At 39.0% G+C, this 25746-nt stretch overlaps 1 protein-coding gene across 3 annotated transcripts in view; it reads right to left on the bottom strand.

Annotated features, from left to right (window-relative positions):
* Positions 1 to 25746, bottom strand: part of msrab (methionine sulfoxide reductase Ab) — a 64122-nt gene that overhangs the window by 5412 nt on the left and 32964 nt on the right. For all 3 annotated transcript variants that reach the window (XM_059353792.1, XM_059353793.1, XM_059353794.1), the window contains exon 5: positions 16209 to 16315. In XM_059353792.1, coding sequence (XP_059209775.1) covers positions 16209 to 16315 — 107 coding nt within the window. The remainder of the gene's footprint in view (positions 1 to 16208; positions 16316 to 25746) is intronic.

Raw genomic sequence — 25746 nt, 5'->3', positions numbered from 1 at the left:
CTGTTATAGATTTTAAAATCAATTCATGCCAACAGAGCCTCTAAATCCAGCACGCTATAAATATATTTATTCAATGATGTTCTTATTACTACATGCAACAACTTATTTAACCTATTTAACATGCTAAAATATATTTTCTCCAATGTGCAATATCTGTAAAATGCAAAGTACTTTCAGGAAACAAACAAACACCCAAAATATATATTAATAATAAATGCCAAACAGCAGAAATGTATGTATATAAGGTGTATAGAATGTATATCTTAAATAGAGTCTTAAATAGCTGCCAAATCAACACTGTTATAGATTTTATAATCATTTTATGCCAACCGAGCCCCTAACTCTAGCACGCTATAAATATATTTATTCATTGAAGTTCTTATTACTACATGCAACAACTTATTTAACCTATTTAACATGCTAAAATATATTTTCTCCAATGTGCAATATCTGTAAAATGTAAAGTACTTTCAGGAAACAAACAAACACCAAAAATATAGCAGCAGAAATTAATGTATATAAGGTGTATAGAATGTATATACAAGTCTTAAATAGCTGCCAAAATCAACACTGTTATAGATTTTATAATGATTTTATGCCAACAGAGCCCCTAACACCAGCTCCTGGAGTGCTCCTTTAAATTTGGAGCGGCAGAACCACTGCCATTAAAGGGTTAAAACCACTATGACAGACCAATTTGGAAGGAAAAAATTCCCAGTTTGTCTTCATGTGTTCTTCACCAGTCGTGGCACACATTCAGCACTACTTTCTCCCTTTTCTGTAACTTCCTCAAAATGAACACGGCTCTTTAAATGGTTGTTTTATTCTGTGGTGTATTGGATGTGAACTTTCAATACCTCTCACTAATACAGTAAAGAGTTTCTGCTCCTCGGCTAGAAAGCGGGCTGATTGAGTGACAGAAGAAAGGAACATCTTTTTCTTTCAGCAGTGCAGCTTGCCTCTGTGGCTCTCTCCGTGGGACAAAGCATCAAAGAGTATCCGCTCTCTTTGAGAACTCCTTAAGACACTTTCATACTTACACTTTTCTAAACACCTTGAGAAAAGGGCTTCAAACACGCTAAGAAAGCACACTGCTTGGCGCAGACACACGCGCATGCACACACACACTAAACACCTCTGACAGATATATCAAATACCTGCTGAGCTGAGTGGTTTTCTCTATCTAATAATACAAGCACTCAGTCCTCTCTAGATCAGTGCGCCTGGGAGCTGACAAAACAACAAGTTCGGGGTGCACTGGGAGAGTCTGTGGGCAACAAGTAGCTCCATGTAGCACACTGCACCTTTAGAAGCACTGAGGAGCTCTGCTTTATTCAGCAAGCACCATGAAACAGAAGCTGAACGTATCTAATCCTGGCTCCACCCGTTCTCATCAGCTCCCTGCATGAGACTGTCATGGATACTGTTGGAGAATTTAAGGATTCTTCATTTCTTCTTAAGGTGATAAAACGTCTAAATTGCCTATTAAAAATTGGAGTTTGGTCCCTTTATGGAGGCTGTGGTCAGCTTGAATTACTGGAGGTTATTATAGATTTCAGATTTATTAAAGGTTCCTCAAAAGACTGTAATGCTCTTCATGTTTAAAACAGTCATGTTTTTGCAGAAATATTGCAAAAGAAACGTATTTCGTTTTAATGTAGGGTTGTCAATAGTATTGATACTCAAAAAAGTATCGATACTAAAACGTTGTAACAATACTCATTTTCAAAAGTGTCGAGTATCTGAAGCTTGTTATCATAGTTGCAGTTTCTTTTTGCACAACTGTTTTTTATTATAAATATTTAACATTATATATTTCATTTTGGTTCTGTTAATTTTTACATGTTGCATTTTTCCGGTAAATATTAACATGTATAAAAATATTAACATATATATAATATTTATTTCCGTTAAATTTTGGGGTCTTTGTTTTTATCCTTAAAACCGAACATGGTATCGAGTATTGAATATTTTCCTGAGTATCGGTATCGAGTTGAAAATGATAGTATCGTGACAACCCTAGCAGGACGGTGAAGAGCTTTTCTCGGGATGAAGTTGTCACTTTAAAACTGCAAAAATCAAATCGTAAAATCATAAACCCACAGAATTATCACGCAACTTTGTGATGCATCTGAGCAGGATTTAGCTTATTGGTTTTTTTTAGACCACTACAGTCATGGAAAAAAAAATTGACCATTGTTTTCTTCAATTTCTTGTTAATTTTAATTAATTGGAAATAATCTTTAGTTGCAGCTTTATTCGCCCCTTGGCCAGAAACATGACTCCTAATTAGTCCAAATGTTCCGTGTCTGCTGGTTAGCAGCTAACAGGTTTGTAACTTCATAAAAAGAAAACATAACAGTTGTATTTACAGGTTGTTCTGCTTTCTGCCAGTAACCAAAATAATCAGTGAATGAAGTTTTGAGGCAAAAAAACACATTCAAGCCATGACAATCTAGAGGAAAAAACAATACAAAATGGATCAAAACAAGCCTTCAGAAACCATAGAACAAAGGAATATTATTCACATAATTTTTCATACTAATCAAGCCAAAATGTTTTTCCTATAATTATTCAGGTTTGTACTTTTATTTGTCGCCCACCTGTAACAATTTATTGTGAACCTTCCTATTTTTTTTTTTATCTTACCTGTTGTATTTATGCTGCTGTTTTTTGACTTGAAGGACTTGTTTTCTTAATATAAATTTATATTTAGTACTTTGTTGTTTTACACCACAGCAAATTCCTTGTATGTGAAAAAACCTGATATGATTCTGATTCTGATTGGTCAACAAGATTCAGGCTGCACCTCACAATTAATTGCATAATCTATTAATCTGCTGGTTATTTTAAAGGATTGGAGTTGTTGAAGAGCCCACCAGACAATGTATTATTACTGTATTATTATTTCTTGATACATTTTGTGTTTAGTTTTTAGTTTTAATAATTTAATAAAGGAATACTTACATAAACACTAAAGTTGGTATGCAGTCACCAGGTAAATACATACAAAAGTTATTTGACTTGTTTTAAAAAAAATAAACTTCATAACAGTATATTTAGTAGTTAAAATGAGCCATATCTTGATAAATTAAATGCTGTTTACAATAATGCATCATAGTAATAATCTAATAATAGATTTAGAATATATAAAATAATCAAAATGGCTCCATTCTGCATAATGAGTACTTTTACTTTTGATACTTTAAGTACATTTTGATGCTGATACTTTTGTACTTATGAGGTACTTGTACTTTACTTGAGTATTTCCATTTTTATGTAACTTTATACTTCTACTTCAGTACATTTTGAGGCAAATATCATACTTTTTACTCCACTACATTTAGCTGACAGCTTTAGTTACTTTTCAGGTCGAGATTTAACATAAAAAACATAATGAATAAAAAGTGATTAAACATTTTTTAAAATTAAACCTCATAACAGTATATTAAGTAGTTCAAATTAGCCCGGTCTTTATCAAATTAAAGCACTTACATAATTGCATCAATATAAATAATCTAATTATATATCTAGAATATATAAAACAATCAGAGTGGGTCCACTCTGCATAACGAGTACTTTTACTTTTGATACTTTAAGTACATTTTGATGCTGCAACTTTTACTTCAGTAAGAATTTGAATTTGAATGCAGGACTTTTACTGTAGTGGAGTACTTTCACAGTGTTGTATTAGTACTTTTACTTAAGTAAGGGATCTGAATACTTTCACCACTGCACATTGGAGTTTTTGACAAGACATAAAGAACAGCCCAGAGACATTTAGTTAACTGTAAATTATTAGATTAATTTAAGGCTGCCAAAATGTTCAAAAATATTTTCTCTCAAGTTGATAAAATGTACCTAATTACATTTCAAATGTACCTTTTCAGAGTTATAGAGTTACAGCATTAGTTTTCTGGCTAACGGTGTTGAAAGTCTCATTCAGTCTTTACGTTAACAACCAGCCAGTAAATGGGTCTGGATTAAATTCCCTGTTAAAAGAAAAAAATCACACAATGAACGGCAAAATGATTGTAAGTTATGACAGAGCAAGAACTAATGAGACAATGTTCCCTCGTCCTTTAATCATTTCACACTGAGAGGTGACGTTTCTGGGAATATTTCCTCCAGTCTGGAAGCAGAAAGTGTGATGAATGATTGTATTGATTAATCCATCATTGGAATCGTTTGAGATTAATTTAAAATTAATCGACCTCACACTTATATTTGCATGTTAAAATAAGGCTGATTTTCTGTTTCTGGCTCCTGAGTTAAATCCAAACTGATCCATCTATATATTGTAATTTTATTCTATGTATTGTAATTGTATTATGTTGATCTACTCATACTCATGATCTTTCTTTTCTTCCTTTTTTCTCCAGTTAAAGGCTGTTTTTTGTTGTTTCAGGAGTTTTATTCTGTTTTATGCTGTACGGACTAGGGCTGGGCGATATGGACCAAAAGTCTTATCCTGATATATTTAGGCTGAATATCGATATATGATAAAAAATCCTGATATTTTTATTGCAAAGTGAGAACAAATGTTCAGCCAAAGTCAAATATGACATGTCACAAGTAGTTTTATTGAAACAGTTTATTAACGTGAACATAAATACTTTATAAAAACAGGAGTACCTTTTCAAAATATCAAAGATCCATAAAGTGCACATTTAAATAAAAAAATATCTTAAATAAAAATAGTCTATGAGATAAAATAGGCCAATCTTTTTCTGAAATAAATATATTTATATGAAAAAAGAATAACAAATATTACAAAAGAACTAAATATGACAAACCCTAGTAAGGGCAGCATTTATATAGAAAGAACGAAAAAAATGAACTATATCGATATATGTGATATGGTCTAATTCCATATCACATTTAAAAATACATCGATATATATTTTTTTAATCGACATATCGCCCAGCCCTAATACAGACTATAAAATCCTTTGAGGCCAATTTGTGATTGTGGGCTATATAAATAAAACTGCTGAAATTCAGCTGAATTAAATTGTGCATTAAAAAGGAAGACATGTATAAAAAGAAGTTTTTAGAGAGAATAATGGGAGTGAAAAGCAGCTGGGTAGTGTTTAATTGTGTCCACATGGAGGCAGTGTGGTACTAGCTGTGTGTGTGTGTGTGTGTGTGTGTGTGTGTGTGTGCTGGAGGTGATGCAGTGGAGTCAGTAAATCAAAGCTCTGCGCCCCACAGAGAGGCTGAGGCAGCGGCTGACCTCTAAGTCCTCGGTGGCTGCCGCTACAATGTGAGGGCTCTAATCTCCCTGCAGGAAGGACCCAACGTCCACAAACCAACCTGCAGCCAGAACACCAACCTCACATGCACGGACATATTTACCTATCAAATACACACTGTGTGCAGCCTGACACAGGGAGAACCCATTTTCTCCTCCCGCCCGCCCGCCTGCATCCAACAGCACTGTAGTAAAGCTTTGTACATCATGGCCTAATTAATCAGTCATCATCACCAAACCACTGTAGTAGCAAGCGCTCCGGGGCAGAGGACGCATCATGTGAGGAGAACACAATGTCCAAGAAAAGGTCTGCTATTCCGAGCTAACGTACGCCCCCACCCCGACACCCCCTCGCTCTCCATCCAGCCCTCTACAGCAGTCACAACACGGCGGCCATTTTAGATCTATAAATCAGAATGCATGGCGTCACGCCACTGTGTATAACCTTATGTGGCTTCGCTCTCTCTCTCACTGCAGCAGCAGCAGCAGCAGCAGAGGGATGGAGGGACGACTGTGGGGTGTAAAAAAAAAAAAGATGGAGGAGAGAAAATACTAGAGAGGAAGAGAAAACGTCTTCCAAGTTGATGTCGAAATGATGGGAAAGAAATGTGTGTGTGTGTGTGTGTGTGTGTGTGTGTGTGTGCGCGCACGTGAAGGGTCATGAATACAGGACACGGCAGGTGTAGCTCAGGGTGTGTATCTGGATAACCGTGGAGACACAAATCACATCATTAAGGGGACTCAGATAAAAAAAAAAAAGTGGGTACCCACAAGAGAAATGTTTAAATTTTGGGGTTGAGACTTCGGGTTTGTGTGTACGGTGAGGACCAGGCATGTACTGCTTACGGTTGGATCGGCGGCGAATGAATGCAAGTCAATGCAATGTCCTCCTAAGTGACAAAAACATGTATGTGTGTGTGAGCTCACTCAGCCCAGTCAGCCCTTCCTTTCTTCACGCCTGTCGGAAAGACTCCCCTGTCAAAGGCATGGCTGAACGGGTGCATATCTCTCTCTCTCTCTCTCTCTCCTCCTTTCTCTCCATCTCCCTCCATTGCTGACTCTCTCTCTCTCTCTCTCTCTCTCTCTCTCTCTCTCCCATGTGAGCACAGACCACCGCTTCGTGCTACCAAGTCCTTCCCTGCTCTCCAGCCAAGCGAGAGAGCCCCTCTCGCCATCACCATCGCCAGAGAGACGGCCTCGGGACACAAATAGGACGTGACACCCCGAGAGAGGGTGGAGGAGGAGGTGGAGGAGCAGGAGGTGGAGGAAGAGGAGGAGGAGGAAAATGTACTCTCTCCTCTCGTCCTACCCCACTGTCTTGTCTCTCTCTCTGTTTTTTCCCTCGGAAGGCCTACGGCTGCAGAGTGGTGGGGAAGAGACGCGCATTGACATAGAGTTTGTGACACCCGATGACTCATGGTGAAGACATTTGAAGAGGGATATGACCTCAATTCAGAGATTTATGTAATCATTCCTTAGTCCACTCCTGTTACTGGTGTGTGGTTACCGCCTTTTACTATTCCTCTGACTCCTCTCCTCCGTCATTTTAGCAATTTCTCTTGGTGTCCTCACCTCAATCTTGATTGCAAATTAAAATTTTACTTTATTGGCATTACCCTAATTAGGTACAGTAATGCCAAAGCATGTTTCACAAAGCTTATAATGTAGATCTAATAATTCAGCAGTGGTGGAAGAAGTACTAATAGCAAAACCTTGAGGTAAAAATATTACAATTAGTATGACTGTCCTAATTTTACTTGATTAGAAGTACAGAAGTTCATGATGCCTGTAAAGGTTTTATATTGCGGTTATTATTGGGGATCATCACTGTTGATGCACCTATGTGTATGCAGCAATAAATTGGTCTAGATTGGGCTATTCTGATCTATAATATTGCATAATATTTCATATATTTATGTGTAAAATATTGATATTAAACTAGTGATACAGCTGCACAAAAAATGTAGTAAAAAAAAAAAAAAGATTCCCTGAAATGTAGTGCAGCAGAACAAAGAAGAAATAAAATAATTCAAACAAAAGTTGCACTTAATAAAGCACTTAAATATGCTTAATTTTTGCACGTTACTGCAAACTCTTGATCTAAAACCGATGCAACGTTCGCTGCAGCTGCACACCTGAACGCTGGAGCACAAAAAGCCCTTCAACATCTTAAAAATGTAAATACACTTTGAGTAGTGCCGAAAGCAGAGCTGCTCCGCTGCTAACAGAAGGACTGTAGCTCTGCCCGAGAACACATGAGGTAGGCTGACATGATACTTATCGACGAGTCCGCGGCACCACGCTTGCCCTCGATGACCTCAGGGAGAGAGAGACGGAGCGGGAGGGATGGAGAGAGGACGGAGGACGGGAAAAGAGACAGAGATGGTGCAGAGACACACAGGGAGAGATGGAGGGAAGTAGAAGGAGGAGAGAGATTATCCAGAGGCTGACAGAATGAAAACAGACTGTCGTGAGGTGGTGAAAAAATAGTCTGAAAGAGAGAAGATAATGAAAAAGTAGTACATTATGCCTCTTGCTCCTGTGAGGTTTCTGTAAAATGCCATATGTGTAAAACACTCGTGTACATCAGTGTGTGTGTGTGTGTGTGTGTATTCCCTCTGTGCCTCTGTCTGCCTATGCACAGAGGATGAAGACTTTTTTTCTCCTCTGCCCTGCTCTGTTCATCTCTTTCTCTTTCTCAGCGCGGGTCAGGCATCCATTTTAGCTGGGCTCTAATCTTCAGCGAGCGCTCCTACATTTTGTGAGCGAGGAAGCCAACACTCCTACATTCTGAGAGGAAGCACACACTTCAGTCTCGGAGCGAGGCGGTGTGTGCTCCTACGTTGTTTTTTGTTGTTGTTTTTGTCTTTTTTTTTTTCTTCCTGGGCAGACAACAAGTAGCTCAACATCTGAAGACCGAAAAACGCAGAAGATGATCCCTGCGTTCCTTGTGAAAAGCGATCGCGCTTCAACATTTCGGCTGCTCTCACTGGGGGACGGGCAGACGCCTTCTGGCAATTAAAGAAAAGTTATCTGAGAACAATATGCCTCCTATTATCTCCTATTAACGGTTATGTCTTAGCCAATACTGCCCGGTGGTTGCGTTAGAAAGACGTCTCGTTGCGATCGATCAGTTCGGCGCACAGCAAAAAGATTTTCATGTAAAGCACACACAGACTATTAAATAAAATGCGGGAGCTGGGGAATAGCTGAGAGGGTAAATCTGACTTTTGAAGACTTTCCAAAATGAGAGACGTGCCACTTGAAGCCCGATTACGAAACCTGCTGATGCTGTGCCCCGTTTTAAACCCCCGGGCGGCTCCTACAGACTTCTAGCCCCAAACGATCCCCCTTTTTTTTTTCCCAGCCATCATCCGAACCCCCACTTCCCCCCGCCGCTTCCCCCCTTTCAAGCTCATTAAGTTAGGATGCCTTATCAGAGGGCACACTCACCCCTCCAAGGCCCTACACACACACACACACACACACACACAGCACTCAAGCTGGCTTGATAAAACCTATTGTTCATACATGCACACACACTCATCTCTCTCTCACACACGTGTATATATATGTGTGTGTGTGTATATATATATATATATATATAGAGAGAGAGAGAGAGAGAGAGAGAGAGAGAGAGAGAGCCCTGTTCTTCCATTTTTTCTCTCCAAACCCTCACCCATCTCTAACCCACTCCCACCACCACTCTCCTCTCCTCCTAATCAACTCTTCCCTTCTCTCTCACCCTCCACTCACCCCCACCCCCACCTCTGGGGAGACACATTTTAGCAGAGAGGGAGGGATAGAGAGAAAGAGAGAAGGAGGAAAGAGAGAGAGAGAGTGAGAGAGACGGGGGGGAGACAGAGGGAGAGAAAGAGATGCACTCCTCCTCTCTGCTCTGCTGCCACAGCGGCTTGGCTACAGAAGCCTTTGATGTTCTGCAAATTTCAAATTTCATTATAGAGAACCCCCTTCTCCTCTCCCCCCCTCCCTCCCCCCGCCTCTCCTCCCCCTCTCTGCTCTCGCGCTTAAACAAGCTTTTCTGCCTCACTCTCCCTCACCCCCCACCCCCCACCCCCCAATGCTGAAGTTAAGAAACTGAAAGCCCTGCAGAAGAGACTCTTGGTATGGGTTAATTATTCATTGGGCTGTGCGTGTATGTGCCAAATGTATGTCTCTGTGTGTGTGTGTGTGTGTGTGTGTGTGTGTGTGTGTGTGTGTGTGTGTGTCTTTACGTACATGTGAGTGTGTGTGAGTCATGGGCTGGCAGTGGGGTGGAATCTGGATTTTTGTGATGCCTGTCTTATCTGCGATCGTCTTGGATCGCCTCCACCCACTCTCTCTTGTCACTCTCGCGAACATGCACTCACTCCTCCCGATAAGAGAGCATTGGCCTTTTAGGATAACACACACACACATACACACACACGACCTCGTGCGCACACACGGACACACACACACACACACACAGCAAGCCCTTCCTCTGTAGAGTTGCCATTTTCAAGCCAGGGCGTTCTTGAGACTCAGCATCAATGCGGCAAGGCAACCATTTCAGGGCAGGAAGCTGCCATTTTGGTTCAGAGCGTGTCAGCTGCTTTGAGAAGATACGTGTCCCAGTGGCCCTCAGATGAAACCGGGGTGCCACTGAAGTGGTTGACAGATCGGTGGTGTCAGCAGCGTTGGTGGGGAGAGAGAGACGGGGAGAAGGAGAGAGTCTGAGTGCTGTTTCTCCTCCGGATGTTCCTAAATGGGTGTGTTTTTTGAGTGTCTGCTGCAAACTGGGTTATGGTTCTCAGCAGTCTGGCATGGAGGTGACAGAAACATAGAGCTCCATAGAATAAAACCCATTGAACGCTTGGTTTATTTGTAGTCTTATGGTGTCGTCATTAGATGACTTAGCTTCAGAAAAGGTTAGGCTACTAAATAAACAGGGTTGGGTAGTAATGGATTACATTTAATCAGGATTAGAGGAAAAAAAGTCCATACTGTATATGCAATCAGAGTATAGTTACATTGTGAAGAACAGTGGTGGAAAGTAACTAAGTAGATTTACTCAAGTACTGTACTTAAGTACAATTTTGAGGTACTTGTACTTTACTTGAGTATTTCCATTTTATGTAACTTTATACTTCTGCTCTACTACATTTTGAGGCAAATATTGTACTTTTAACTTTACAGGTCGAGATTTAAGATAAAAAACATCATATATATTTAAAGTGATTAAAATTAAACCTCATAACAGCATATATAGTTAAAAGAACCCTACCTTTACAAAATTAAAACGCCGCTTACACAAATTCATCACCACAAATAATCTAATAATATATTTAGAATATATATATCTGAGTGGGGTCATTCTGCATAACGAGTACTTTTACTTTTGATACTTTAAGTAAAATTTGACGCTGATACTTTTGTTCTTTTACTTGAGTAAGTTTTTAATGCAGGACTTTTACTGTAGTGGAGTAATTTCACAGTGTGGTATTTGTACTTTTACTGAAGTAAGGGATATGAATACTTCTTTCACCACTGGTCAAGTGGTTCATCGTGGTTTCATTACATCTTTAAAATATGGTACAGTACACCTGTAGTATATGCCAGTACTGTTTTTGTAATTTGATCTGACCAACTGTAACTGTTGCTGAATATGCTAAATGTATTTTATTTGCATATTAACTTCCATTTTCATTAAAGTGTTAGGTGCATTATCTCCACTGTTTGATTTTAAAGTAATCCGATTTTAAAGTATTCAGATGAGATATCACATCTTTATAATCCAATTAATTATATTACTTAATTACAAAAAATGCCATCAAATTTGTGTTCAGTAACAGACTACATTTCAAAGTATTTCGTAAAAATACATAAATGCAATGGTGAGTTGGGCGGGGCTTACTTGAATATCCAAATGTTTTTAACAAACAGCCTATATCAGTGTTCTTCTTCCATTTATAGGACGGGGAACCGTATGGATTTGGAATCGGAAGGAGATAAGGTGCGCAGAGTCAGTAACTTCTTTTAAATCACTTGTTAAAACCCACTTCCTTTAACGTAATGTTTTCCATTTTACCATTCCTTTTTAATTTTTTTTACATAATTTACCTTTTATTTTCTGTGCATCTGTGAATGTCTTGTGATTGTTCCTGCTCTGTCTTTTATTGTTTTTCTTTTAACGTAAGAATTGTTTTTAGCCTTATGGCATCATTCTCGTTGTGATTAACTGCTCTTTGTTGAAGCACTTTGTAAGCTGCTGTTTTTTAAAGGTGCTACATGAAAAAAAGTGTTTATTAGTGAAAGTGAAGTGACTAATGAAATGAAAACACATAACCAAGTAAATGTTAATGGATGTTTTTACTGAATTTCTTACTACTTCTTTGACAGAAAAATCTCACATGAAGCCCAACGGTCCATTTAGCTGCTGGTCTGTTTAAGTTTTTTTCTGAGGATTTTATAATCTTGTCATGTTGTTGTTGTTGTTGTTGTTGTCAACTTGTCACAATAACAATTATTATACATCATATTATAATATCAACAGCTAATTATCAAATTACATCATTAGAGGTGAGATTATTAGTCAAGTGCTGTTTTCCAAGACCAAGACAGAACTTAGAAACTCAAATTTCAAGACAACATGGATGAAAAGTTGTAATATAATGCTCATAAAAAGCATGAGACAGAGAAAAGTGAGAATGAGGCAAACTCCTTTCTGCTGCTAAAGATCATGTGATGTTACTGAAAGTTCCAGAACAGATGCAAAAAGGTCCAGAATTTAACTCAATGTGTATTTTCCTTATGTCAATTTGTGATCAATTTATTTTGCCCCTACATGTACAGTGTGTTGTTAAATTCACACAACATATATATTAAACTCCTCCACTTCAGTTGTGGTTTTATGCTTATAAACCCAGGTGGTGTGTGTGTGTGTGTGTGTGTGTGTTCTTGTACTATCTACATAGTGAGGACCGGTACACGTTTTTAACCAACAGAGTGAGGACATTTTTGCAAAGTGAGGACATTTCGGAGGGTCCTCACTTCTTTAAAGGCTTTTTTGCAATTTCAGACTTTGTTTTAAGGGTTAAGGTTACATTAGGTTTATGTTTAAACTGAAACTGTATTGTGTGGTTACAAAAACTAGCTAAGTAAACTAATCTAAAATTATAGTGAAAATGTCCTTCGTTTTCATCTTTGTCAACTTTTTTCATACATAATGAAGATGCATCAGACAAAGGAAATAAAGGCAAAATTTACTGTGACCTCTTTTAATCTCCCACCCAACAAATACCCCAGAACAAAAATCTAAAACACTTAAACTAAAGCTTTTCAAAAAAATAAAAAATAAACTAAAACTATTAAACTCACTCTAAAAACTCATTAAAACTAACTGAATTTGAAAACAAAAAATCACAACGAAATTAAAACTAAAACTAATGAAAAATTCCAAACTATTATAACCTTGATAGGGAATTCACTATTGTGTGTGGGTGTGTTTGCGTGCGTGCGTGCGTGCGTGCGTGCGCGTGTGTGTGTGTGTGTGTGTGTGAGGTCACAGTCAGTTGGTACCCTGTCAGTCAGTCATGGCCCTCTGATCTGATTGCCTCCTTTGCTTTTCGTTTCCTGCTCCCCCTCATTCAGCACCTTCCTGGTCTCAGCTGCCACCCCTCTCTCACCTCTGACCCAAGCCCAAGGCCAAGGTTGGGAGGTTGTCGCCATGGCAACGTGAGCAGCCCTGTGGCCCGTAACCGCTGACCCCAGGACCCCTAAGTAACCATGACGATCATAATTTGCTCCCCTCCGCCCCCCCGCCAGCTTGTCCATGAATAGCATTTAGAGAGGCCAGAGAGGAAGAAACCGGAGCGACGGAAGGATCAACGGACGGACGGACTAATGGACGGACGGACGGACAGATGGGTGGAAGAACAAAAGGGCGACGCGTGTGCCACTGAAAGGACGAGCTTTAGAAATGGGTTTTGATGACCTATTGACCCTCTTCCTGTCATTTAGCTGAAGAGAGAGGGGTCACCAATTGGATGTAGATGGAGATCAAGCTAACAGAGGTGGCTGCGCTTGACTAAACAGCATCAAACTCTCAGAGGTCACCACTCCAGAGACTGGAGTGATCCCAGTTATTTGAATAAGAATAAAAAAAGCCAAACTACAGCTAAGACCTGCTTAACGGTCAATTTAGGCTCAAATCCAATTTCTTACTTTTGCCTCTAACCTTTGTTTCCATGTGCTCCTTGTTTTTAAACTTGGAGATATATCAGTAGTCGTTGATGGAGAAACAACATAATATGATGGTCATTTTTATTTTTATTTTAAATCAGTATTAACTAAGAAAAAACTCATATTTCTAGTTTTCTAGTTAAAAGTTAAAATAAAAGTTAAAATATCGAAGATCTCCGTTTTAGCTGCAACTACTGTACATCAGGGATGGGCAACTGGAGGCCCGGGGGCCGCATACGGCTCGCACCCTCACTTGAAGTGGCCCTCAGTGCAACTCCATGCATTTGAGCATCAAATCTTAAAAGTGCAGTGTAAAAATGCACAAAATTACTTCTGCAATTAATGTTGGTCTGCTGTTCTTGCACTGAAAAAAAAAAGAAATCACAGTAAGTGGTTATTTTTTATTTGCTTCAAACCTTTTGTATTCCTATTTATACTGTTAAACATGCATTTGAGCATGAAATATGTTAAGTTACTGCACTGTAAACATGTTTAAAATTGCAGTTTAATCATATCTGGTTAAGTGCACGGTCCTATATGTGGCCCTGTGGTAGTGGTGATGAAAAATTGTGGCCCCCTCCAGCATTTAAGTTGCCCATCCCTGATCTATATCAATAGGCGGTAATTGCAGCTGTGTTTTTTAGACCCAACTTTCACTGGAGATCAAGCTAACAGAGGTGGCTGTGCTTTACTAAACAGCATCAAACTCTCAGAGGTCACCACTCCAGAGACTGGAGTGATCCCAGTTATTTGAATAAGAATAAAAAAAGCCAAACTACAGCTAAGACCTGCTTAACGGTCAATTTGGGCCCAAATCCAATTTTTTACTTTTAACCCTAACCTTTGTTTCCAAGTGCTCCTTGTTTTTAAACTTGGAGGGACAACCCTTCAAGACCCTCTTACATATCAACATAATATGATCTTTTTTTTAAAAGTCATTTTCATTTTTATTTTAAATCTGTATTAACCCTCTGGAGTCACCAAAAGCGCCAAAGCATGACTTCTTCATGACATCCAGACTAGAAAACAAAGCAGCGTGGAGCCCTACTGCCACAATGTGCTGTGCCTTTTTCTTTTAAATGTATGCTGTCCTGAGAAAAACCTGTGTGAGAACAATTATCCCTTTGGGGACAATAAAGAACCTAACTAACTAACTAAATTTACCTCTAAAGTTCTGGCTGTAAACTCCATGAGGCCAGTTTCAGTTTGATGATGATATACCAAGTAAAACTGGAGACAAATATATTTTGTATAAAATTATAGAACTAGATGTAACCCTCTTATACGTTATATTTGCAACCTTTGTTCACATTTGCAACATTTAAAATTCTTTATTGAGCATGATAGTGTTTTGAAAGTAAAAAAAGATTCAAAATCAAATTTTATGTTGGACTAAAGGACGAAAAAAGACACAAAATGACAAAAAAAAAAGACACAAAATGACTGAAAAATACACAAAATGACAAAAAAAAAACCACAAAAAGACACAAAATGGCCAAACAAGACACAAAATTACCAAAAAAAAGACACAAAAATAGAAGACAAAATGACCAAGAAAACCCCCACAGAAGACACAAAATGACTAAAAAAGACACAAAATGACCAAAAAAGACACAAAATGACTAAAATTGTTACGCTAAACACACAAGACACAAATAAAATAGCGTAACACATAGAAAATACTCACATTTCTAGCTTTCTAGTTAAAAGTTAATATAAAAGTTAAAATATAGAAAATCTCCATTTTAGCTGCAACTATATCAATAGGCGGTAATTGCAGCTGTGTTTTTTAGATCCAACTTTCACTTGGATTTTAAGTTTCGACATCTGTAGTTATCGCTCTTTTCTTTGTGTTTTTCAGCCAAAGTAATCGTTTACTCACATCACTAGCAGAATGCTGCTGCTGGTCAAGTCTCCACCCTTTTCTGGTTTGATTGTGCAGCGTTAACCATCTTGCTGCAGATTATTTGAAAGAATTTCTTACAACACTTGCTTTTGAGTGTGAGTTGCCCTACCCTTGTAACCCAACAAGAATCAGGTCACTATTAGTGGTGGAAGAAGTATTCAGATCCTTTACTTCAGTAAAAGCACAAATACCACAATGTGAAATTACTCCACTACAGTAAAAGTCCTGCATTCAAAACTTACTGAAGTAAAAGTACAAAAGCATCAGCATCATAGTATCAAACGTAAAGTATTATTAATGCAGAATGGACCTACTCAGATAGTCTATATATATTATTAGATTATTTGTCGTGATGAACTTATGTAAGCAGCGTTCACTAGTAATTTTGTAAAGGTAGGGCTTTCTTTTAACTACTTAATATACTGTAATGAGGTTTAATTTTAAGAAAAAAATTCTAATCACTTTAAATTTATGATGTTTTTTATGTTAAATTTTGACCTGAAAAGTAACTACATCTGTCAGCTAAATGTAGTGGAGTAAAAAGTAAAATATTTGCCTCTAAATGTAGTAAAGCAGAAGAATAAAGTTACAAATAAGGAAAGACTCAAGTAAACTACAAGTACCTCAAAACTGTACTTAAGCACTTGATGAATGAAACAGTGTAGGTTTCCTGTTTCATCCATCAGTCATCTATTGACACCAACTGGTGTTACAATGCTGGGAAACAGAAAGCCAATCCAAAATGCCCATAAGAGTCATAATGAATGCTTCCCGTGTGTGTGTGTGTGCGTGTGTGTGTGTGTGTGTGTGTGTGTGTGTGTTCTACCTGCTGGAAGGCCACTCTGCTCTTCAAAGCCAGCTCCTGTTGAGTGGGGTTGGATGTGTAAATGGCTGAGCGGTACTGAGTCCCTCTGTCGTTCTGCTGTCTCATACCTGCGTAAACACACACACACAAAGGGAAAATAAGACACCCCACGAATAAGCATAAGTACCACAATCACCACAGACACAATGTCATTTGCATGTAAAAGGTTTTCACAATTATGTCATCATCCTGCATCTTGAATTCATGAAGCCAAATGAATTCAAAGATCACAGCAGATTTGGGCTTTCATTAGGGGAGGCCTGCGGTGTGGAGGTGTACGGGCTCATGTAGGTGGGCGTATTTTCTTCTTTTTTTGTCATCTATGTGGCACTGTCAAAATTTTCATCAGCTTTACATCAGAGTGTTTGGAGGAGGCCCAGGCCTAGTGTACCTTGATTAGAGGGACAAACAGCTGCCACCACTTTTATGCTCTTCAGCTGTACAATCCTGAGCAGCTCTGGCACCCATGGGCCATCTTTATCTCTCACCCTCTCTCCCACTCAGCCTTTCTTTCTCCTCTTTACACTCCTTTCTTCATCTATCCTTCTAAATCCTTGTCTTTTTCAATCTCTGGCATCCTGTTCTGGGCTGGGGAGAGTGGCGTGTGTGTGTGTGATCTTGTTTAAGGCTTTTACAGCTTTGCCTTTGAGCCTGAAGACAGCAACAGTGGCTTAGTTCATCTGAACAACAGATTTCCTCCTCTTCACTGCCACCGTCACTTAAGTTGGTCAAACTTTGGCTATTGTTCAGTAAGTGCCACAGATCAGTGGAACATATCAAAGGCTGCATCAGTGGAGGAGCTGCTTCTGTTGAAGAACAGAGTCTTTGTCGTGTAACATTACTGCTGGATTTCTGTCTCGCTGTCATGTTCATTTCTGTCCACAATTTTTAAAGTATATTCTTAAAGGCAGGATGAGAAGGATTTTCCTGAAAAACCTATTGACTCATATGAAACTAAACCCTCTCAATAATCACTTATGATCCAGTAGAAGTATGCGGTGATGCCCTCAACCTGGATTTTCTCTTTTCTTTTCATTTTGCTGTGTTCGGGACGTCTCTTGTGCAATAATTTGTATATTAAATCATCTGTACTCTACTCACTTTACTCCTTAGACACTTTATTTTTAATTTTATATCATTATATAGTTATATTTTTATTATTTTATTCATATTTTGTTCATTGTTTTTCTTATATTATCCTATATTGTGATTGTTTGTCATTGTTTTTGTAACTTTGTAACAATCTGGAACCAGAATTTCCTTCGAGATTAATACAGTTCTATTTTATCTTATCGGTAGCACTTTACAATAACCCTCATTTATAAATGGTAAACAGATAGTTTATTAATGTTTAATCATCATTTATAAAGCGTATATAGGCCATTTAGAATGGTAAATACATAATTTATTAATGTTTACTAACTAAATAATTTAGAAATTATTAGAAAGATGGTATATTAATGTCAGTTTATAGTTAATTTACCATTAACAAACAATTACATTATAATTAATAGGTTATTAATGTTTTAGTTGCACTCATAACATTTTTAACACCATATTAAGTATGTTAATGATTTTGAAATTATTCATATACGTTTAAGAAATTAGTTCAAAACATTTAACGATTAAATAACACTTTGTAAATGGTTAATAATTGGTTTATAAACCATCTATAAACATTATTTAGTTGTTATTGTAAAGTGTTACCATCTTATCTTATCTCATCTTATCTTCTCTCTGGGTATCAGCCTTTAGCCACTGGATGTCTAACACCTAGAACAAACTTCAAAAATTGAGGACACAACTCCAAATTAAAATGCAGATAAAGCGAGGCAAAATGACAAGTGGACAAATCTCTTTCCAAAACTGAAGTGAAACTAGGGCTGGTTTTCCTGCTGGCGAGCTCTTCTGGTCTTATTAAACCAGAGAGGAGGGGCACATTTTGAATGTGGTTTACAAAAATGGACAACTTCTTATAATTCTGCCTTTTTCAAAGCATTATAACCTAATTATTTTTGGGCTAATTAGTAGCAGAAAATAAAAATCAGTTAAGACAACACTGACATTGTGAACATGTTGTAAACTTTTTACACGTCAGTTCCAGAGAAACATAAGCATCAATCTGGAGACATGTTTGTCATGTGTCCATCAAGCAAAGTTTAGCCATTTTCTCCATTTTTAGCTTTGTTTTGTTCTCCACCAACTCCTGAGGGAAACATATTGTTCTCTAGCTGTTAAATGCTCCACTACTTTCACCAGCTAGTTGCTAACGTTGTCTGCTGTTTGCTGCTTTTTTCTGTTGAAAACAGTTGTCTGCTGCACCTAGAAAAGGGTTGCAGATTCCCCTCTTCCACCAACATGAACCCAGTTCTTTTGCTGGTGCTGGTTCACTGTTGGTTCAACATGCGAACCGTCTCAGAACCTGTTTGCTTTTCCACAGCCACGTCATTACATCACTGTATTCGTCTGGAAACGCCTCAGCTCTCCACGACTATAATAACAACAATAGCACATTGTCTCTGTTGCTCCTGGCTTTGTGACCCTACATTGGCATTCAAAACGACGTCTACAACACATTTGTTCTGCTCTTCTTGATGCTATGGATTGTTATGATGATGATGATGATTAATTACTTTTATTAATTGTCTTTTTTATTAATTGTGTCTGTTTAACCCATCCTTCTTTACACACAAGTGAACACACAATGCAAGGAGCAGTGTGCAGCACATTACCGGGGAGCTGTGCAGGGGGGTTAGGTGCATTGCTCAAGGGCACTTCAGTCCTTGACCTGTCAGTAGTTGAACCAGCGACTCTCCAGTTACAAGCCCGATTCCTAACCTCTAGGCCACTGACTGCCCTCATTACGTTCTTATTAACACTGAATGTAAGATGTTAATGTTAGACTTTGTTGTAAGCTAAGACTAACCTGCTACACCCACATTGCAGTTAATGAATGATGCATAAGATGATTGATACAGTTGGTCTTATCGGTCACGACAATCCCACTCATAGACCCTGAATAGGGATGGTTACCGAATTCGGTACTTTTATAGGTACCGACCGAATTCCGTCGGTACTACCGAGTACCGATTCATGTAAAATTAAACGGTACCATGTTTCGGTACCTAAACGGCGTTAACTTTAAACTGATCATTGATTTCAACCCGTTTTCATTTGACGTCTTTGATTAACAAGCGTGCTGCACTATTCCTTATTTTTTTATTTACCTCCTCGTCTGGTCCTGTCTGCTCACTGCGGCCACTAGCTGCTGCCCTCGTCCACCCCGGCGCAGAGACGAACAGCCCGGCTCTAGGCCTGCTAGCCGCCAGCTGCTATCTCTCCAATGTCTCTACCCGGGCTTGGCCTTCGTCTGCCTCCAGATTGGACCTTCCTTACTCCGTTTGCTCTCTCCATTCTTCTGTGAACCAGTCATTAACAGCTAGCAGCTAGCTGCTGCATCTCTGGTCCTCCGCTAATACTCCGCTCTTCAACTCAGGAATATTACCTGCCACTTTACTCCAAACTGCCTCGCTGAAATTAAATCCCTCGTACTCCTGCGTCATCCTCGATATGTGCACAGAGCAGCCCGACTCAACTTTGTTTATTCCAACCTTGCCCACAATACTGTCTGACCGGTGCTCCGCCGCACAGATACGACGTCATCACAACAAATCACACGTGCACCTTTTTTTTTTTTTTTTCGTGCACTTGCAACCTGAGAGCGTTCCTCTGTGTTGACAGCATCATCCACCTCCCAACCTCTGTTACGGCATCCTTTCACAACACTCCAACCTTCATGTTACAAAATGCACGTTCACTCAACAATAAAACACTGCTCATCCTGTCTCATCAACTCAGTGCCATTGTATGCATTGAAACAGTAGTGTAAATATATAAAGTGCAGAGCATTGTGTTAGGTGTGGATGTCCCTGATTAGTGCTGTCGGACTTGTGGGTTTGTTTTCAGGTCTGAGTTGAGTATGGTGATGGCTATGGGATAGAAACTGTTCATGAATCTTGTGGTGCGTGTTCTGATGGACCTGTAACGTTTCCCTGAGGGCAGCAGTTCAAACAGATGATTGGCAGGGTGGAGTGAGTCCTTCAGAATGTTGTGTGTCTTCTGCAAGCATATAGCGATATATGCTGTATCGATCCACCCCCCCCCCCCCCCCCCCTTCTCTAATATTAACCGATCAGATATGACCACTGTGCTCCCTTGCCATATTTGTGCTCTTCCTCATAGGATTTCCTCAGGAGATGAGCTCTATTACCCTTTTAAGTTTTCACATTTTACATTTTGTCAAACAACATACTGGAAGTGACACCTGTTAATATCTCTGTGTTGTTTTCTATTTATATTGTGGGAGAAAACAGATATTCACTGAATGTGATGGAGCCGAAGGATGCTGCCATCTCCATGACGAATTGATCTGCATATCTTGTTCTCTTTAGATTAAATGTTGCTTTACATTATAGAGTGTCACAATCTATGACACAGTCTGTTCAGATATAATGGCTATAAGTATTCATCTGGTCTTCATTCAGATCAGAGCAGACAAGAAGACGTGGCGGCTCCCTGACACACACCCAATGCCTCGCACAATTCGCTTCACTGAAAATTTCCTCAACAATATTAAATGCTTGGTTTGTGATAAAATGTTTGTTGTGGAGATTAATCTGTTGAACAAAGTGTGTAAATCAATCTCTTGAATATCTTTTCTATCAAAAATATGACAAATTTCATATTTTTCTTCTTCTATAGCAGCCCTGACTAGAGTTAACTGTAATATTTTTCGCTTTGAAGTGAGAGAAAAACAAAGAGATGTAACCTCCATCTTTGTAGATTTTTAATAGTTTAGAGCCACAACACAATCTGTCATTCGTTGTTTCGTCCATTGATAACCTCTTACACTACTTTTTTTATCTCCATTGTTGGTCTCATCAATACATCTTAACGAGAATATAAGCATTTTTCATGCTTTTTGATTATAGTGACATATACGTTCAGACTGCAGGCAAATGTGACCCAAATAAGTTTTTTTGCTAGGGCTGGGCGATATATATATTATATATGTTATTTATATCGATATATCAACATATTTTTAAATGTAATATGGAATTAGACCATATCACATATATCGATATAGTTAAAAAAATGTCTTTCTTTATATATAAATGCTGCCCTTACTAGGGTTTGTCATATTTAGTTCATTGGTAATGTTCGTTATTCTTTTTTCATATAAATACATTTATTTCAGAAAAAGATTGGCCTATTTTATTTCATAAGCTATTTTTATTTAAGATTTTTTATTTATTTAAATGTGCACTTTATGGAGCTAGATTAAAAAAAAAAAAAAAGGTTCTCTCGTTTTTTATGAAGTATTTATGTTCACTTAAATAAACAGTTTCAATAAAACTACTTGAGACATATTTGACTTTGACTAAACATTTGCTCTCACTTTGGGATAAAAGTATCGGAATATATATCGCATCTCAAAAGTATCGCATTTTGATTCTGATACTTTTGTTCTTTTACTTCAGTAAGTTTTGAAGGCAGGACTTTTACTGTAGTGGAGTGATTTCACAGTGTGGTATTAGAACTTTTACTTAAGTAAGGGATCTGAATACGTCTTCCAACACTGGTCTTATCTAATATGAGCCTGTCAGAAGTCAGGACCCACTAGAGGTAAAGTACAGAAAGGAGAAAGAAGAGCGGCCTGCTAGCTAACAGCTACAACCCAAAGATGCACCATGAGCTTTGCCTGATACCAGACAGAATTGTCAACTCATTCCACATCTTTACTTATTCTACTACTACTACTAGTACTACTTATTACTACTTATTTGCATTTTCCTCGTGGTCAGCACCTCTCCAATAACAGTGTGCACCCCTCCACCTCATCTTGGTCCCAAATTTCATGACAAACGTCCAAAATCTGTTGAGATATATCACTGTGGACCACAGCGGTGGACCGACCTACAGCCCTACAGCTCTCCATAGTGCTCTGCTTCTAGTTTGGCAAAAAACATCTATGATTTTATATTCTAGTATTCACAATTCAACCCACTCTCCTATTTCTCTCCCTCTGTCTCTGCATCCATCTCCACCTCTCTCCCTTTTCCTCCTTCTCTGCAGTGTTGGATGTCGGCCATCTTGCCCCCAGCGCTGTTGTTCAGCGACGAGGCTAATGGTGGCCCCTCCATCAAAGGCCACCGAGCCGCTCCGCCATTGGCTGTCCACCAGAGCCTTTGCTCTGATTGGCTGGCTGGCAGGGGTCTTGTAGCTTTGCTGCTCCCTGTGACCTTCCCTGCTGACCCCGAGGTTGTGACCAACACACACACACACACACACACACACACACACACACACACACACACACACACCTTAAAAATCTGCCACAAAGTGAGTTTTAGGCAATAATGTATAACTTTTCATTGAGTTATGATAAAATATCTGACCATATTACAGCTACATACCCCTCAAAACCACAAATAATCATCAGCAACTCGTTTATAAATCCATCTTCAGACACATTACTGGGTTCCAAATGTAATGTGGAAGGTGCTGCCGTGTAGCTGTGGAACAATCTAACATGGAAACTAGTGGTCGCCCGATATGGGTTTTTTAAGGCCGATACCAATTATTTTGACATCAGTCTTAACTGGTCCCTGATATGTGTGATATGCCGATTCTTGAAGCCAATATTGCCTTTTCTCCCTCCATTTACATGATAAAAATGACACAATGATAACAAATGTTACCCAAGTCTCAATTTAAACAAAAAAAAATACATTTAGATAGCAAACAATGTGTATGTTGTTCTAGGCTTCGAGGTGGTGGCGCCTCAGATGATCCACATATTTGATGTGTTTTTCTTTTTTCCGGTATCAGCAGCAGCTCACCAGATAATGGCAGTTGTTGCACCGAGCCTTGCCTGGTGTTGACTCAGTGAAATGGGCTAATTGATCGGTGGACGCACGCACGTATCGGCCAATGCCGATTCAAGTAAAAAACGCAAATATCGGCCGATATATATGTCTATCTCTAATGGAAACCTGTGCAATAAGTAGGAAAGGTAGACATGTAACATCTCATATTTTAAAAAAAGTAAAGACGACAAAGGCTTTTCATCACAAACTAATGGTTAATGATATAGAATATCAAAGAAAAGTCGAGAGACAAACACCCTTGAGTGGTAGAAGCAGCTTCCAACACAAAGACAATTGAGATTCATCAGATCTTCAGAGATTCTCCACCATCAGACGAGGAGTTACTCCCTCATCAAAATATTAACACCATCCAAAACATCAGCCTAGTTTTTGACTATACTAAGTCCAAATTCATTCCCAGAAGCATTCGGTCCTCAACGGCAACAAATACCACCCAAAAAACTCAGATCCCCCCCCACCGCCTCCGCCGTCTCTCTTGCTCTCTCCATTTTTAACAGCCCCCTTCGTTATTTTCTCCATCCATCAAAGGCGGCAGTAATTATTAATGAGAGCCTCCCTGTTCTCTCTGCATTATGCATGAGAGCCTTGCCTCTGAAAGCAGAGGGTAATGGGGGGTGGACAGAAGGGGAGGGGCTTCGGGTCACACACACGCACACACACATGCACACACCTCATCTCAGGGTCACTGACCTACGCCCACAAAGCCAAAAATATTAATTAATATACCCCCCACCCTAAATAAGAAAATCTAAAAGTAGCCCCCTCTATACAAAAGCCAAAATCAGACAAAGTGGGAGGTGCCGGGGCATCTCAGGTCTCAGGGGGACTAGCTGCGCTCGCCAACACACATTTAGGAGCAAACCTGCACACAAACGTACACTTTTTGGCCCTGTTGTGTTTAAACCCGCTGAGATTCTTTGCAACTCTGTAAAATCTCTTCCAGTGTTTACCCTTGCACGCAAAAAATGGCACCGCTCAGCTTGTCCCTGCCGGCTGTTGAGGATAAAAGACTGCTATTTCTCCCACTTCACCTTTACTCCTTCCTCCTGCAAATGGTGCTCATTCACCTTCTGTCTTTGGCTCTTACCTTATTTCCCTCCACATTCCCTTCACTTTCACTCTCTGCAACCACAAGTGCATCTACCTAAGGCTGGGCGGTATATCGATATAAAAGATATATCGATATTTTTTTTAATGTGATATGGAATTAGACCATATCACATATATTGATATAGTTAACATTTCCCCCCCCTTTTTTATATATAAATGCTGCCCTTACTAGGGTTTGTCATATTTTATTCTTTTGTAATGTTCCTTATTCTTTTCTCATGTAAATATATTGATTTCAGAAAAAGATTGGCCTATTTTATTTCATAGGTTATTTGAAAGCTTGAGCTTTGATTTGAAAAAAAGGTTCTCCTGTTGTTACACAGTATTTATGTTCACTTAAATAAATTGTTTCAATAAAAAAACTTGTGACATGTCATATTTGACTTTGACTGAACATTTGCTCTCACTTTGCGATAAAAATATTAGCCATTTTGTACTCTATATGATGAGCTATTTCTGTAGTTTTAAACAGTATGAATGAACAACAAAACACAGCTGACAATTTTTTAAAAAAGAGGCTCAGGTGGATAAAAATGGCCATGATAGCTGTTTTATAAATTGCACTCACCTCTTTTAAAGGGCTATAATATAATTTGCCTTATAATTTACCTGTTTCTGTGAATAAATATATATCGGGATCTGACTTTTGGTCCATATCGCCCAGCCCTATATGAACCTCATGTGTGCATACGTGCGGTGACAGAACAGATGAGGATGCACAAAGCACCGCCAGGCTTGTGATTTTAAGTTGCAGGCTAAAAACAGAAGAAGAAACAGTAAGAAGGTAATCAGATTAACAGGGATGCTGGTGAAGAAGTGGTGAGGAGATGAAGAGACAGAGGTAGAAATTACAGAGGAGCACTGTAGCGATGCGTGTAACGCCCCTCTACAGAGCCGGTGGCCTGACCCCGGCTTATTGTCCCCTGTCGTCTTTTTACACAACGATCCTTCATCCGTTAACCACTGTAAGAGCTGAGATTAGCCTCACCTCTCCACCTCCTCATGCACCATCCCTCCTTTCCTTTCCTTTCCCTCTGTCTCCTTCAGCTCCCTCTATATTTCAGCAGCACTCAAATAGATGTAAAACAAGAAAAGATTTCAAATGAGGCGAAAAAAAAACACCCCATTTGATTACAGAGAAGAAAGAATAAACATTTCAGCAGTCAAGCTATTGTCAGTATCTGCAATTAAGAAATGTTTCGCCGTAATTGGTGACTTTTTGCATCCTTCTGAACGTGGAGGAAAAACATTTGAAGTGAATTTGGAATTATTGCACTTGGCAGTGTGTACCAATTAGACTGCAGCAGAGTGAGCGCTAATGAACAATCTGATGTTTTCTTCTTCTTTAACCTCTCTAAGCCTCACCCCTACCACCATTCCCCTACTGTCACACCATGTCATGCTTGTTCAGCCACTTCAGGTCTGGAGAGCTGAAAAAT

This window comes from Centropristis striata, chromosome 16 (genome assembly GCF_030273125.1).
Source record: "Centropristis striata isolate RG_2023a ecotype Rhode Island chromosome 16, C.striata_1.0, whole genome shotgun sequence".
Classification (NCBI taxonomy): domain Eukaryota; kingdom Metazoa; phylum Chordata; class Actinopteri; order Perciformes; family Serranidae; genus Centropristis; species Centropristis striata.
The sequence above is the reverse complement of the archived record's forward strand: the minus strand, read 5'-3'. Positions and strand labels throughout refer to the sequence as shown.